This window comes from Microcaecilia unicolor, chromosome 1 (genome assembly GCF_901765095.1).
Source record: "Microcaecilia unicolor chromosome 1, aMicUni1.1, whole genome shotgun sequence".
NCBI lineage: Eukaryota > Metazoa > Chordata > Amphibia > Gymnophiona > Siphonopidae > Microcaecilia > Microcaecilia unicolor.
Genome location: NC_044031.1, coordinates 1,327,794 through 1,344,416, shown reverse-complemented (window position 1 = coordinate 1,344,416; position 16,623 = coordinate 1,327,794). Strand labels below are relative to the sequence as shown.

Sequence of the window (16,623 nt, the reverse complement as noted above, 5' to 3'; positions counted from 1 at the left end):
TAATTAACCTCTAACAAAAGCTTTCCTGAAAAAAACAATTCACAGTAGGGATGCTGGACAGGTAAGAGTCTCACGTCTACTTCATGTCAAACGAATCACCTGTAGAAAAGACTGCAGAGTTGATCATCAGAGACAGATCTCGACAAGTGTGACAGCTTGTGCATTTCAATTTTTCGGTAAATCTTGTGAGCCCATTCCATGTAGGGCCTTAAAAGCCAAAGACATATCCTTAAATTGGGCTCTGGAAGGGATGGGCAACCAACGAAGAGCTCTCTAAACGGTGCTCCCTAAATCCGTTTGGTCTGCTGAATTCTAAAGTATGTGTAACCCAACAACACTGTTCTCAAAAAGTCCAACCAAGTAATAAAATACTGGGGAAAAAAACAAGTACAGAAATGCTCAACTATCAAAGCCACTTTCAGAATATGAAGAAACTGAGGCACAAACTGAGGCCCCTTCACAACTTTAGCTGTGTCATCAGATGGCAGAGGGGACCTTTTACTAAAGGGCTGCCGCACAGCAAACTGGAACTTCTGCCGGGGTAGTTCCGCCCCTAGAACGCGCCATTTCTGGCGCTAGCGGAAATATCGAACAAATGTTTCCACAGGGGGTTACCAAACAAAGGCACAGAGGAGGGAACTTGCATGTTCTGTACAGGATTCACAGGAACAAGGATTCATGGACAAGACACAAAGGAACAAGACTAGGCAGGAAACAAGGCAGAAACTCAAGAGCAAGGCTCACAGGAACATGGTTAGTCAGAAATAATGCTACAGGACAGTGGCATAGCTACGACGGGCCTGGGGGCCTGGGGCCCCGTAGATTTGGCCATGGACCCCCCTGCCGATGACCCGCCGCCAACCCGCCATCACCGTCGCCTGCCTTTGCTGGTGGGGGCCACAACCCCTGCCAGCCGAGGTCCTCTTCTTCTTGCAAAGGGCGTCCTTCTGTTTCTAACATCCTGAGGATGTCAGAAACAGAAGGAAGCCTTTTGCGAGAAGAAGAGGACCTTGGCTGGCGGGGGTTGGGGTCCCCTGCCAGCAAAGGTAGGCGATGGCGGGTTGGCGGCAGGAGGGGGGGGTTGAGATGGTCCACGGCGAGAGGGGGGTTGGGAGGGTTGGTGGGGGGGGGCAAAGTTGGCAATGGCAGGGGGGGTCGGCGGCGCCGGGGAGGGCTAAAATGTGCCCCCTCACCTCAGGCTCTGGACCCCCCTCCCGCCGAAGTCTGGCTACGCCCCTGCTACAGGAGCTAGGCTTTAGGAACAAGGTTTGCAGGATCAAGGCTTACAGGAACAAGGTCCAGAAACAAGGCACACAGGAATAAGGATTCATGGACAAGACACAAAGGAACAAGACTAGGCAGGAAACAAGGCAGAAACTCAAGAGCAAGGCTCACAGGAACATGGTTAGTCAGAAACAATGCTACAGGAGCAAGGCTTTAAGATCAAGGTTTGCAGGAACAAAGCTTTCAGGAACAAGGTTCAGAAACAAGGTATACAGGAATAAGGATTCACGGACAAGACTCACAGGAACAAAGCTAGGTAGGAAAGGCATACAGGCAGTGGTGTGCTGGAGCGGACTCACAAGAGCCGGTTGTTAAGTTTTTAAGAATTTTGGGAGCTAGTTATTAAAGTAGGCCTCCCCTCCACCCATGGCTACTTTAACAACTGGCTCCCAAAATTCTTAAATGTGGGTTTGGGCCCCCTCCTGAATTCTCTTTTACTTTGTTGGTGGGGATGTTTCTTGCTGGCCTCCCAATTAGTCACCTCTCCCCTCTCCAGTCGGTTCAAAACTCTGCTGCCCGTCTCATCTTCCGCCAGGGTCGCTTTACTCATACTACCCCTCTCCTCAAGACCCTTCACTGGCTCCCTATCCGTTTTCGCATCCTGTTCAAACTTCTTCTACTAACCTATAAATGTACTCACTCTGCTGCTCCCCAGTATCTCTCCACACTCGTCCTTCCCTACACCCCTTCCCGTGCACTCCGCTCCATGGATAAATCCTTCTTATCTGTTCCCTTCTCCACTACTGCCAACTCCAGACTTCGTGCCTTCTGTCTCGCTGCACCCTATGCCTGGAATAAACTTCCTGAGCCCCTACGTCTTGCCCCATCCTTGGCCACCTTTAAATCTAGACTGAAAGCCACCTCTTTAACATTGCTTTTGACTTGTAACCACTTGTAACCACTCGCCTCCACCTACCCTCCTCTCTTCCTTCCCGTTCACATTAATTGATTTGATTACTTTATTTTTTGTCTATTAGATTGTAAGCTCTTTGAGCAGGGACTGTCTTTCTTCTATGTTTGTGCAGCGCTGCGTATGCCTTGTAGCGCTATAGAAATGCTAAATAGTAGTAGTAGGATGCTGAGCCCTGCCAGCCAAGTAAATAGACTGCTGCTGCTCCCCACTCCTTGTTTCTAGATCTCAGCAGCAGGTTGGAACTTCTCCTGTAGATGCGAGAAGTCCCATCATGTTGCTCAGAGTCCGAAATGAGCAGTGGGGAGTGGTACACAGCAGTGAGGGTGTAGCACTCTGGGTATATTACAGGTGCTCAGCAGTGAGGGTGTTTCATTCTGGGTATATTTCTAGGCGGAGAAGCTTTTGAATGGTAACTCACTTTTTCCCCCTTCTGCTTTCCTTTGGCTTTTGCCTCCTTTTTCTCCTTTTTCTTTTCCTTCTTAGCCTGTTTTTCTTCTTCCATTTTCTGCATTTCCTCTTTTACCTGTGAGTTGGAGGGTTCAGGGACAGGGGGAGGGGAGGGGAGAGGAAGGGGAGGAGAAAATGAAAGTGGGGTCAGTAAGGGCCTTTAGCACCTTCCCAGAGGATGCAGGACAGGCTCTTCGGATTGCCGACTCTATTCACGGGCTTGGACTGTAATCATGAATGTGTCACAAACAGGGGTGCACAAGTGTACACACAAAGCACACACATACACATAAGCCCATACATACACAAAAGCACATATACACACATTCACACACACACATGCAGACACACATGCACATACATACACAAGCACACAAAGCAAATGCACACACAGATACACACACAAGCACATACATACACACACAAGCACATACATACACACATGCACACAACACACGCACACAAACCAAATGCACACACAGATACACACACAAGCACATACATACACACACACGCACTTGCACATATATAAACAAGCACACAGCACATACATACACACAAGCACACAAATACACACACAAGCAGTTGCACATATATACACAAGCCCACAACACATGCACACCCACATACTCATATATATGTATATATACACACAAGAAAAGACAAGAGAGGCAGAAGATCTGCGATGCAAATACAGCAGAACAACAACGTGGATAATAATGGCAAAGACTTTAATTCAGCCAAGAATAAACTTATGCCTGACGTGGCCATGTTGCATCAAAAAGGCTGCGTCAGAGGCAAAACTGTGGGAGAAAAACTAGAAAATTATAATCACATACTAATTTATTTATTTATTTGTTGCATTTGTATCCCACATTTTCCCACCTTTTTGCAGGCTCAGTGTGGCTTACATTATGCCGTAGTGGCGATCGCCATTTCCGGAATGAGAAATACATAGTGGTATTCCATTAAGTACATAGACGGTAGAGTAAATTATAGATTAAATTAGATAATCAGTTCATTTCGGCGTGAGAAATAAGGCGGTAGTGTGTTAACGTTCGTTAGTGATAGCGTTACTGAAGCAGTCAGGTATAGAGAGTTCGGTTTTGTCTAGTTCTGGAAGAGTTTCGTTGTCTGGTATTTAGGATAAATAAAAAACTGAAAATGACATATAAATAAATAAAACTACTGACATGGAATAAATCATTTAGAAATCATAGCAGGACCGTTCAAAGAATATGCAAATTAAAGAGGTAAAAGTGAACAAAAAATTCATTAACAATAGCTGACGTGACAGGTGGGCAGCAAAGATCACAGTGGAATAGGTGTCGTGTGGCAGCAGTGCAAACAGTAATGCAGACCTGAGGTCAAGACGTCCAAATCCGATTTGGCAAGTTTTGCTGAAAATGCCCAAACATCAAGTGGTGAACGTGGCCACTTTTGAACCTGAAAAAAATCTCTCTTTTTGCTTCGAAAATCACCGTTTCCTAGATGTTTTGGGTCAGATTCTAAATACGGAGCCAAAATCACACCAAACTATACCTTTCCCGTCTCAGACAGCCTGAAAATTCTTGGAGTTACAATTGACCGAAATCTCACACTTGAAAGCCATGTGAAGAATACAACAAAGAAAATGTTCCAATCGATGTGGAAACTCAAAAGAGTAAAACCTTTCTTCCCAAGGGAAATATTTCACAGTCTGGTACAATCAATGGTGCTAAGTCACCTAGACTACTGCAATGCCATCTATGCCGGATGTAAAGAACAAATCATCAAGAAACTCCAAACAACCCAAAACACTGCAGCCAGACTCATATTTGGTAAAACAAAATACGAAAGTGCCAAAACCCTAAGAGAAAAACTACACTGGCTCTCACTTAAAGAATGTATTGCGTTCAAAATTTGCACTCTGGTTCATAAAATCATTTACGGAGAGGCCCCGGTCTACATGTCAGACCTCATAGACTTACCACCCAGGAACACTAAAGATCAGCACGCACATTCCTGAATCTCCATTTCCCCAGTTGCAAAGGGTTAAAATACAAATTAACATGCATCCTACTTTTCCTACATAAGCACGCAGCTATGGAATGCACTACCACTCGACGTGAAAATAATGCACGACCTAAACAACTCTTGGAAATCACTGAAGATTTGCCTCTTCAACAAGGCATACCGCAACGATCCATCATATGAACTTTACCGCAATACCACTTTATCTCTTATTCCAAATGTGATCTCTTTATATTTGATTGCTTAATCTACTTTGTCACTCTTGATCTATATGTAATACCACTTGTATCTCTCACTCTGGAATGGCGATTGCCATGACGGAACAATGTAAGCCGCATTGAGCCTGCAAATAGGTGGGAAAATGTGGGATACAAATGCAACAAACAAACAAACAAATAAATAAATAAATTAAAAAGTCAGTGCAGAAAAAACTGTCTTAGCACTATTCTTTAAACCTCACCTAAAGTTAGGGTAGACTCTATACACGACAACTGAAAAATCATGCCTGGCCGTATTCTCTAAAGTACGCCGAAATTTTGTAGAATATGCTTCAATTTCCACACGGTATACAGAATAACACTGAGCGCCTCTCCACAAGACCAAATTGGGTCACATCCATTTAGCTCACATTTTACTTGGTGTCAATCCCAACATCTCTATTAGGCACAGAACTCCGGATTCATCTACGTGGAGGGGCATAATTGAACGGCGCTGGCCAAATAGATGGCCATCCATCTTCGGGCCCAGCTCCGCAAGCGGGCGGAGCCAATCGTATTTTCGAAATACGCTTGGCGCCGGCCAAATCGCTCGCCGGGTAAAACATGTCCCGCTGCAGTATGTGCAGCCCGAGTCACTCCTTGTGTGTGTGTGTGTGTGTGAGTGAGACTAACAAGTTAGTTACTTCTTCCGTTAAAGGCTTGGTTGAAGTGTTGCAGGAATTGATACATGAATTTGTGATGCTTCAGGAGTCAGACAGCACACACCAGTATGAGAGAGAAATCTTCTTTATTTGCCAGCAAACAAAGCAGGACATCAGTTCTAGCTCTCTTCTCCTCTGTCTCAGCTCTCTGTGTCTTTCTCTCAGCTCTCTGTGTCTTTGTGGCTTCTGTCTCAGCTGCTTCTCTTCTGCTGTCTCTCCTGTTGTCTTCCAGCTTTCTTCCAGCTCTCCTTCCTTTCTTCTGACGTAAACTGCTTCTGCTCTTACTTAAATACTGTTCTATCCCCCTCCTAGCCTTGCCCCCCCTTACTCTCCAATTGGTTAAGGAATAGATTGGTCACTCTGCCTCAACCAATCATTACTTTTGAAATATCAGTTACATAGGTTTGGTATTCCTCAAACTGACCTCTGGCCTGGGGCCCCTTACACCAGACATTTGGTCTCCAGAACTCTTACATTTCTCATTATGATTGATTTCTCATCTATAGCTTAAACTGGATTCCCTTAGAGACTAAGAGGCCCCATCTGACATTGGTTATTCTCATATTCCTAGTCAGCTTCATACTACCTGCTAGCTGAACTCTGGCATTCATTAAAGAGGTCAAGGGCCAATCTTACTTAATGGCATACGGCTATGGTCTGTTATTACTTTCAGGAGGCCAGTCCTACACTTAGCTATAATTAATCAAGGAGAAGAGAGCTGACTAGTTCTGACCTTTTTCACCTATCAGCTTATACATTGAACCAGCCAGAACTGCAGATAAGTCAAAACACATGTTTGACCTCTTCACTGCAGTCTTTGCTTAGAAAGTCAGACAAAGAATGATACAGAATTTAAAAAGGTTTCCTACATATTAACTACACAGAATACACATATTCTAAAATAAGCATAATCAGTATTCCTTATAAGATATATCTAAACATCAGGAATATCTAGAATTATTTAGAATCTAACTAAACAGCATTTCAGCCTAATCCTAAACAAACTGCCTGCAATATGCCGGCTCATAATAGAATACATATGTGTTTGCTTAGCAATCCATCAATCACAAGGGTGAAAGAAATTCCTGTCTCTGACCTTTCTAACCCAGCCCGGCAAAGCTAGAGTTCTAGTAATTAATTCCAGCCTGCATTCCTTTACCTGCAGGACTGAAGAGAATTCAAACTTCAAGCTTTTAATATCATTTCTTATATATATTATGCCCATGGCTGCCTCAGAAGAGCCAAGCTTTCACCTGCTTCCTGAAGTAGAGATAGTCTTGTGTTAAGCGGAGCCTTTCAGGCAATGCATTCCAGAGTGTGGGGGCTACTCCGGAGAAGGCTTACTTGCGGGTATCACATCATGTAATGTCTTTTGGAGAGGGTGTGGTTAGGGTTACTGCTTGGGAGGACCTTAGTGTCCTTGGAGGTGTGTAGGGGATCATCCTATTCTTCAGGGGCCATTTCCTTTAAGGGCCTTGAAGATCAGACATAGAGTGTAGCAGGGCCACCGAGAGACTGGGCCGGGCCCGGGGCAGGGCTGCCCCTGGGGCCCTGCCCCTGCCACCCCCTCCACCCGCCCCCCTCCATCTGCCACCGGGCCCCCTGCATTGCAATCACAGCGCCTCTCACCTCTGTGTGAAAGCGCTGCAGGCAGCAGCAGATCGCCTCCCTTCGGGCCTCCTTCCCTCGCGGAAGTTACGTCAGACGAGGGTGGGACACAGGGAGGGAAGGAGGCCCGAAGGGAGGCGATCTGCTGCCCTGCTGCCTGCAGTGCTTTCACACGGTGAGAGGCGCTGTGATTTTAATGCAGGGGGCCCAGCCCGGGCCCAGGGAATTTTGTCCCCCCTGCCTCCCCCTCTCGGCGGCCCTGGTGTGTAGTAGTGAAAGGGACACATGTACCTTACAGTATTCTGTACATTGAGTGTACAAGTGGAAGGACTGACCCTTTAAATACTTACACAAGTGTCGGTACGGAAATCTGGTGTGAGCAGTCATTTCTAAACCCCTAAACAGTCAATTCTGAACAAAATGAAAGCATTACCTACCTGCTGAGGACTCTTTTCGGCAAAGATCAGCTGAGAACCCCCATCAATCTCCTCGGGGTAATCTGGAAAGCGCCCCGAATTGTCACTGTAACACACAAACCCCATGAATAAAAATGGTGAAATGACATATTATATTAATGCATAGAAAAGCAGAGCATCACGACCACACGCAGTTCATTACCAAATCTAAGGAAAGACCTCCAGTGTAAGAGAGGCCCTGATCTTTCCAGACCTATCGACACAGCACAACAAAGCACACCAGCAACACATCTGGAAACTCAACCTCCACAGCCTTCTGTATCATGTCACTGACGCTCATGAATATCACACTCTCTCTGTCATTTCTCTTTCCTGAACATCCCTCCATCAGTATCCTGGGATGTCTCTTTCCTCTATAACCCTCTCATCAGTGTGTGCACATGACACTCTCTCTGGGATTCTGTTTCCCTCCATCCATTCATGCATATTAAAGTTTCTTTGAGATATCTTTTTCCTCTAAAGCCCTCTCATCAGTGTTTGTATATGAAAGCTTCCCAAAGTACATCCTTCCTCTATGGGATTTCCATCAGACTGTGCCTGAGAAAGTTTCTCTGGGATGTCTCTGTCCTCTATAGGTCTCCCATTAAGATGTCCATAAGAAATTTTCTCTGGAATGTCTCTTTCCTCTAGAGTCCTCCCATCAATATGCATGACGTTTTCTCAGGACTGTTTTCCTCTAGAACCTTCCCGTCAATGTGCATATGAAAGTTTCTCTGGCTATTTCTTTTCTCTAGAGCCCTCCCATCAATGTGCATATGAAAGTTTCTCTGGCTATTTCTTTCCTCTAGAACCTTCCCATCAATGTGAACATGAAAGTTTCTCCGGATATTTCTTTCCTCTAGAACCATGTGAATATGAAAGTTTCTCTGGATATTTCTTTCCTCTAGAACCTTCCCATCAATGTGCATAAGAAAATTTCTCTGGATATTTCTTTCCTCTAGAGCCCTCCCATTAATGTGTATATGAATGGATATTTCTTTCCTCTAGAACCTTCCCATCAATGTGCATATGAATGTGTCTCTGGATGTTTCTTTCCTCTAGAACAGAGGTAGGCAATTCCAGTCCTCGAGAGCCGCAAGCAGGTCAGGTTTTCAGGATATCCACAATGAATATTCATGAGATGGATTTGCATGCACTGCCTCCACTGCATGCAAATCTATCTCCTGCATATTCATTATGGATATCCTGAAAACCTGACCTGCCTGCGGCTCTCGAGGACCGGAGTTGCCTGCCCCTGCTCTAGAACCTTCCCAGCAATATGCATATAAAGTTTTCTCTGGACTGCTTTCCTCTAGAGCCCTTCCATCAATGTGCATGTGACACTCTCTCATAGAAGTCTGCAGCTAATACTCACTGGCACTCAATGAACCACTGACGAATCTGGTCCTTCATGTGGTCCTTCATTTCCGGCCCCTCCATCTTGTACAGATTCTGTTTGATGTTGGACAGCGCCTGCTGATAATCCACCTCCTGTTCTTCACGCTTCGTCCTACGCAACTCCTCCGTCACTATGGAGCGAACTATATTGGGAGAGAATTCCTGCAGCTGTGGGTCTTGCACCTTACAGAAAGAGACATGACCAGTGTTCAGTGGCTGTTCTCATTGTTGGAAGATCAGGAGATGATGAAGAACATAAAAAAGCCATACCCAGTCAGACCAGTATTCATAGAGCCCAACATCCTGCCACAGTCGATTGATATGGAGGGGTATCGTATTTTCGATATGACATCTACATCTGATTTGGATGTTTTGCGAAACCAGAAAAATGCCCAACTTTAAGTTTCAAACATGGCCTCTATGAAAGGCAAACAACATACCCCTTTAAGGTGAGGATGGGGGAACATGAGTTGTGTCTAGTGGAATCAGATTGAAGAACGTATTGGCCAACACTGTTCTGATTTGAGACGTGAGTTGTCTATTCTGAAGTGCTGTGTAATTGACTGTGTCCCTGTGTCTGACTGTAATATGAATTATTACAATGCAAACAGAGGTGGACCTTAAGGCTTCATATGTTGTGTGGCCATCTGCTAGATACTTTTGTGCTCAGACCATTTTTGGAAAAAAAAAGTATAAGGAAAAAATGTACAAAAAAAAGCCATTGGGCAGCATTCGTAGTAGACTGGCCTCACAGACGTCCCGACAGAGCAGTGGACTTCACATAAAAGTTCCCAGGTACCCATCTTACCATAACCCCCTTAAAATGTATGGTGAGCCCTCCAAAAACCTACTGTACCCAACTGTACACCACTACAATAACCCTTAAGGCTGCAGGTTCAGTAGGTATTTAGTGTTTTTTGGAAGGCTCTCACGTTCCACCACAAATGTACCAGTGGTTTCTGGGCCTTGGTCCCCTTCTCTACAGTGCACTCCACTGACTATTAGGCTACTTCTGGGACCTGGTTATAACATCCGAAGTTGCCATAGAGCCTGATATGTACCGTCACATCATAGGGGCTGGGAGGGAGTCAGTGGCCGGGTTTGAGATGGCCGCCATTAGTTTCCATTATCGGCGAAAACCAATGACGGCCATCTCTAACGCTGGCGATCTCTAAGGGCGGCCCAAATGTTGAGATTTGGCCGGCCCCGAACGTACTATCAAAACAAAAGATGGCCAACCATCTTGTTTCGATAATACAGTCGGGAACGCTGCTTAACTGGGCCATCATTACAGATGGCCGCCCTTATAGATGGCCGGCCCTGTTCGATTATGCCCCTCTGTGCCATCAGTGGTGCTGTGTAGAGCAGAAAGTGCTGCCAGGACACTACCCCGGCAGTCTGTGTCCCTGTGGAACACCGGGGGTAAGAGATGCTGTGCCAGAAAGGCATTAGCTGGAACAAAATATGATCCAAAAAGCCCACTTCCATCAAGAAGCACCTATAGAAACAGGTCTTGGAGAAGAAACCAGAAAATGCTCCCTATGAGCCCCAAGGTATGCCATACCAAAATCTACCTGGTAGCCCCAGAAAAGAATATGCTGCAGGAAAAAGAGGGACTGGTTGAGCCGGCAAACAGAAGATACCTTGACAGGCTCAACACCAAAGTGGAGGCCAGGAAGCACGAGAGAATACAGTCTCTGCTACCACACGGCCCCAGAAGGTACCAACACCATGGTGGGACAAGCAGACCTTGCCACCGAGCAGCATCTGTGAACGGTGGCAGCTAGAAGGACGTATGGTCGCTGTTACCTTAGCACAGATATGGGAAAGCCACCAGAGCCATGCGGACAAGGGAGCTGCCAGTACACACCAGAGAAGAGGTTGTCAGAGTAGAGCTGGGAAGGTGCTGCTGGTAGAGGAGAGCACCCAAGGCCGCAGTCAAGAGTGTAGAACAGAAGGAAGGCCATCAAGGGCAGCAAACCAAGACACTCCCAAGGCATAGTCTATAATGGAACAGTTCCTACCACAATATGGGGCAGCTGCAACAGCGCAAGAAAACGTTTGCCGCTGCTCCGCAGCCCTTGAGGCAGCCGCTTATCTCCAAAGTAAAGTGAAAGTTAAAGCCTCTGCGGGGATTATGCAGCAAACTAGATTGTAAGTTCTTTGAGCAGGGACTGTCTTCTGTGTATGGTGTACAGCGCTGCGTATGCCTTGTAGCACTATAGAAATGGTAAGTAGATAGATAGATGTTCCTGCCCCTATACACACGAGTTCATCTTGTTGGGCAGACTGGATGGACCATGCAGGTCTTTTTCTGCTGTCATCTACTATGTTATGTTACTATGTATTAACACAGGCGGCCTGTGGATAAGAGGGCCACCAGCGTAGAAAATCTGGAAGAGATGTCAATAAACAGCAAGAGAAAAGAACAATAACCACTAGCCAAGCTCGGTAGCAGGGACCAAGCTATTGGGAACTGCGCCTCACAGCACAGAGAACTGGAGCAATTAGCCCATAAGAGTCCAGGACAGCACAAGCACGAGACAGAGTTCCTGGCTTTTTTTAAAGACTCCTTCATAAAAACCTTTGATGTCCAGCAAAGACCTTGGCTCTGCTTACCACAGGTGTTGGCCAAGGCAAACGTCCCTTCTGCCAATGCATTGTGCACACTAAAACAGAGACCGAGGTCCCAGGTATGCACGCTGTAATGAGCTAACCAGCAGGGAAAACAGAGAAGAGACATAAGGCCTAAGCCAACTGGATACCTCTCAGCTCGACCGCATAAGGAATTTTTCTCTCTTTTTTTAATTTCCAGCATAATCCTCAGAGACAGAAATTCCACCAGAAGACAGAACACCACAAAATAAAAGAGGAAGCACCTAAAAAATAATAATAATAAACAATATAGGACAGCAAAACCGAGGTACCCCACTGAGTCAGAGGATTTAGCTCTTCAAGACAGGCCTGTACCACAAAGTAGGGAACTTACAGTGGTGGAAATAAGTATTTGATCCCTTGCTGATTTTGTAAGTTTGCCCACTGACAAAGACATGAGCAGCCCATAATTGAAGGGTAGGTTATTGGTAACAGTGAGAGATAGCACATCACAAATTAAATCCGGAAAATCACATTGTGGAAAGTATATGAATTTATTTGCATTCTGCAGAGGGAAATAAGTATTTGATCCCCCACCAACCAGTAAGAGATCTGGCCCCTACAGACCAGGTAGATGCTCCAAATCAACTCGTTACCTGCATGACAGACAGCTGTCGGCAATGGTCACCTGTATGAAAGACACCTGTCCACAGACTCAGTGAATCAGTCAGACTCTAACCTCTACAAAATGGCCAAGAGCAAGGAGCTGTCTAAGGATGTCAGGGACAAGATCATACACCTGCACAAGGCTGGAATGGGCTACAAAACCATCAGTAAGACGCTGGGCGAGAAGGAGACAACTGTTGGTGCCATAGTAAGAAAATGGAAGAAGTACAAAATGACTGTCAATCGACAAAGATCTGGGGCTCCACGCAAAATCTCACCTCGTGGGGTATCCTTGATCATGAGGAAGGTTAGAAATCAGCCTACAACTACAAGGGGGGAACTTGTCAATGATCTCAAGGCAGCTGGGACCACTGTCACCACGAAAACCATTGGTAACACATTACGACATAACGGATTGCAATCCTGCAGTGCCCGCAAGGTCCCCCTGCTCCGGAAGGCACATGTGACGGCCCGTCTGAAGTTTGCCAGTGAACACCTGGATGATGCCGAGAGTGATTGGGAGAAGGTGCTGTGGTCAGATGAGACAAAAATTGAGCTCTTTGGCATGAACTCAACTCGCCGTGTTTGGAGGAAGAGAAATGCTGCCTATGACCCAAAGAACACCGTCCCCACTGTCAAGCATGGAGGTGGAAATGTTATGTTTTGGGGGTGTTTCTCTGCTAAGGGCACAGGACTACTTCACCGCATCAATGGGAGAATGGATGGGGCCATGTACCGTACAATTCTGTGTGACAACCTCCTTCCCTCCGCCAGGGCCTTAAAAATGGGTCGTGGCTGGGTCTTCCAGCACGACAATGACCCAAAACATACAGCCAAGGCAACAAAGGAGTGGCTCAGGAAGAAGCACATTAGGGTCATGGAGTGGCCTAGCCAGTCACCAGACCTTAATCCCATTGAAAACTTATGGAGGGAGCTGAAGCTGCGAGTTGCCAAGCGACAGCCCAGAACTCTTAATGATTTAGAGATGATCTGCAAAGAGGAGTGGACCAAAATTCCTCCTGACATGTGTGCAAACCTCATCATCAACTACAGAAGACGTCTGACCGCTGTGCTTGCCAACAAGGGTTTTGCCACCAAGTATTAGGTCTTGTTTGCCAGAGGGATTAAATACTTATTTCCCTCTGCAGAATGCAAATAAATTTATATACTTTCCACAATGTGATTTTCCGGATTTAATTTGTGATGTGCTATCTCTCACTGTTACCAATAACCTACCCTTCAATTATGGGCTGCTCATGTCTTTGTCAGTGGGCAAACTTACAAAATCAGCAAGGGATCAAATACTTATTTCCACCACTGTATATTTTCAAACATGCCTGTTGAGTGGAGGAGTAGCCTAGTGGTTAGTGCAGTGGACTTTGATCCTGGGGAACTGAGTTCGATTCCCACTGCAGCTCCTTGTGACTCTGGGCAAGTCACTTAACCCTCCATTGCCCCTGGTACAAAATAAGTACCTGAATATATGTAAACCACTTTGAATGTAGTTGCAAAAACCTCAGAAAGGTGGTATATCAAGTCCCATTTCCCTTTCCCCTCCCTTATGCAGCATATGGATGTACACAGAGGAAGTATCACAATGGAATAACATTTCATAGGTAGAGTAGTCATTTATTATAAATCGTAATCAGTCTGTCATTTGGAGGGGCTGGTTATAGGGACACCCTAACATGTGTTATATTCATGCAAAAAAATTTCTCCTGGTAAAGAGCCACTAAAACAGACATCTTGTTATGAGAATCAGGTGCTGAACATTCAGAGTTTCTATCTATTCATTTATTTACTTATTCATGGCAGTTATATCCCACATTAAACATGAATTAGGTTGAAACCTAGGAGTATTTAAAATCTTTTATTTTTACTGTGCCTAGATCAAAAGAGAAAGAATGATGTGGATGCAGCAGCTCATAGGTTTGCTTGCTTTGTTTTGAGTGTACGTGGATGACGGCTGCTTAGCGGTAGTTGAAACAGAGATTAACAAAATGGGCTTTCTTGTTTACAGTGGACTAGATAGGCTCACCTTCACTCTTGTCTATTAAACCTCCTTGAATGCTGCTGAAGACCACAGAGACTAGGTGAGAGGTGTGACACAGTGCTATCAAGGTAAGAATTATCCACTAGATAAAAAATTCATAGATAAAGAGCCCTGCAAAGGAGGCTCCCCTCTGGTATTCTGTCGTTGAAAGCTATGCAGAAAAAAAGGTCTGTAAAAGCTGCAGAAGTGAAGGAATCCCAGCAAAAAAAAAACAGAGTGCAAGAAATCTTCACTTACCTCAGCAATAGAAAGTTAGGAGAAGGAAGACGCAATAACTTGAGGCTCAGAAGAGCGAATGATAGGAGAAGGGTTGGCCTCAGTTCACTCCGTATAGTTGCCTCACAAGAAGGAAGCATAGCCGGGTGAGGAACTTGGCACCACCGGGTGTCACTCAGGCTGGGGATAATGGACCCTTGACCACTGAGTTTCATCCAAGCTCAGAAAGAACTTCCAAATAGAGCAAATCTATCCAGCTCAACAGACATCTGGATCAGGAGCTACAGTCAAGCACCAAGCAAGAGCCGCACTGTTCATCCACCATCCGCTTGGAGACACAGCAAAATACTGCACACTTCAGACTGCATGATGCCCTTAAGGGTGATTCACTTGGAACTATTTTCTCTGTCTCCATCTGCTGGTAGATGGACATAACCCATTCGACCTGGACTGGTCTGGTATAGACGTAAAGGAAGTTGCTGATCTCACTGGTTGCCATGCAGAAGGGTACTTTTCAGTGAGCTGAAATGGGGGTGTCCCAGCTCCTACTTGGTGAAAGTTGAAGAGTTAGGAGCAGTTTCAGTCCTGAAGGGAAAGTTAGGAAAACATATAAGGGAGCTCCTACCTTTGAATTTGGTCTGTTGGCTTCAGCCTCCTGAGCCCTGACCCATGGAACAGGGAAAGCTCTTCAACAAAATGTCTCCAGTCTTTTAGACACAGAAGACATACTTAACGCAGTGTTGTACTAACCGAGTCAACACATCTGTTTCTTTTACAGACAGGACTTAGAAGTGCCACCCAAACATCTGACCTGCTGCTCCTTGCCTATGGTGTGAGGCTGGAAGTAGGGGAGCCACCTCGTTACCTTTGGGCTAATACTAGAAGAAGCGAGTACCTGTGTCTCATCTGTTCTGTAGACCAGGGCATCTGTAGTTTCCAAGCCAAAATACTGCAGAATCTGACAAAGCCCAGCTGGGAGAAGAAAGCTTCTACAGCTCCTGAACAAAAAAACACAGCCCTTGTTTGACTGTCCTACTGACTTCCCAGTTCCTCAGAGGGGGTAAGAGCTAGTATTGCCTGGCTCAAGCACTGTGGCCTAATGGTTAGTGTAGTGGGTTGCAGACCCGGGGAACTGGGTTCCGGTCTCACTGCTTCCTGAGATCCTGGGGAACCAGCTTCAAGTGCCTCTGCAGCTCCATGTGACTCTGGGCAAGTCATGTAACCCTCCGTTGCTCCAGGTACAACAGTAGGACTGTGAGCCTAATAGGGAGAGACCCAGTACCTGTAAAGTGGAACTGTAAACTGTAAGCTGTGGGGGACATGTGTAGGTGAGTTCCATGGTGGCTGTTCCGGGGCAGAGGGAGCAGGGACCCAGCAGAGCCGACACACCCCAGCGGCGTGCACCCGGGGCAGACCGCCCCCTCCCCTTCCTACACCACTGCTGCCTTGGAGGCTGCCTTGCACAACTGCACATGACTGAATGAGGCTTTGGAGACAAGCATCAACTGGCGGTCACAGAGACTGGGTGGGCATGAACCGAGTTTGGGTGGGCCTGGGCCCACCCAGGCTAGGGTTACCATATGGCTCCAGAAAAAGGAGGACACATTGACCAAGTCTGGGTTTTGCTTCCATTGACAGCAATGGAAGTAAAACCCAGACTGGCTCAATCTGTCCTCCTTTTTCTGGAGCCATATGGTAACCCTAGGCCCACCCGTAGCTATGCCCCTGCCTACTGTTTCCTGATGTATCTCAGTGGATTCAAGCCAGGACTCGCAGGGGCGTAGCCAGACACCCAATTTTGGGTGGGCCTGGGCCCAGGATGAGTGGCCAGAATAACTTTGCCCTGTCTCACAAGTGATTTGGTCTCTCCCTCTCTCGCCTGCATGCCATTTGGTCTCTCAAACATCCTCCCTCCCTCGCAAGCAGCAACTAATACACACTGCTCATGTTGGCCCCACAGCCTTCCCTCTGATGCAACTTCCTGTTTTCGCATAGGTGGAAATACATCAGAGGAGAGGCTGTGGGGCCGGTGCGAATAGTATGTATCAGTCGCTGC

The 16,623-nt window shown here is 46.2% G+C and overlaps 1 protein-coding gene across 1 annotated transcript in view; it reads right to left on the bottom strand.

The window, feature by feature from the left end:
- Positions 1–16,623, bottom strand: part of LOC115460006 (dynein regulatory complex protein 11-like) — a 185,023-nt gene that overhangs the window by 71,473 nt on the left and 96,927 nt on the right. The window contains exons 6-8 of the mRNA XM_030189868.1: positions 9,015–9,220; positions 7,622–7,706; positions 2,616–2,720 (exon numbers count right to left, since the gene is read on the bottom strand). Coding sequence (XP_030045728.1) covers positions 2,616–2,720; positions 7,622–7,706; positions 9,015–9,220 — 396 coding nt within the window. The remainder of the gene's footprint in view (positions 1–2,615; positions 2,721–7,621; positions 7,707–9,014; positions 9,221–16,623) is intronic.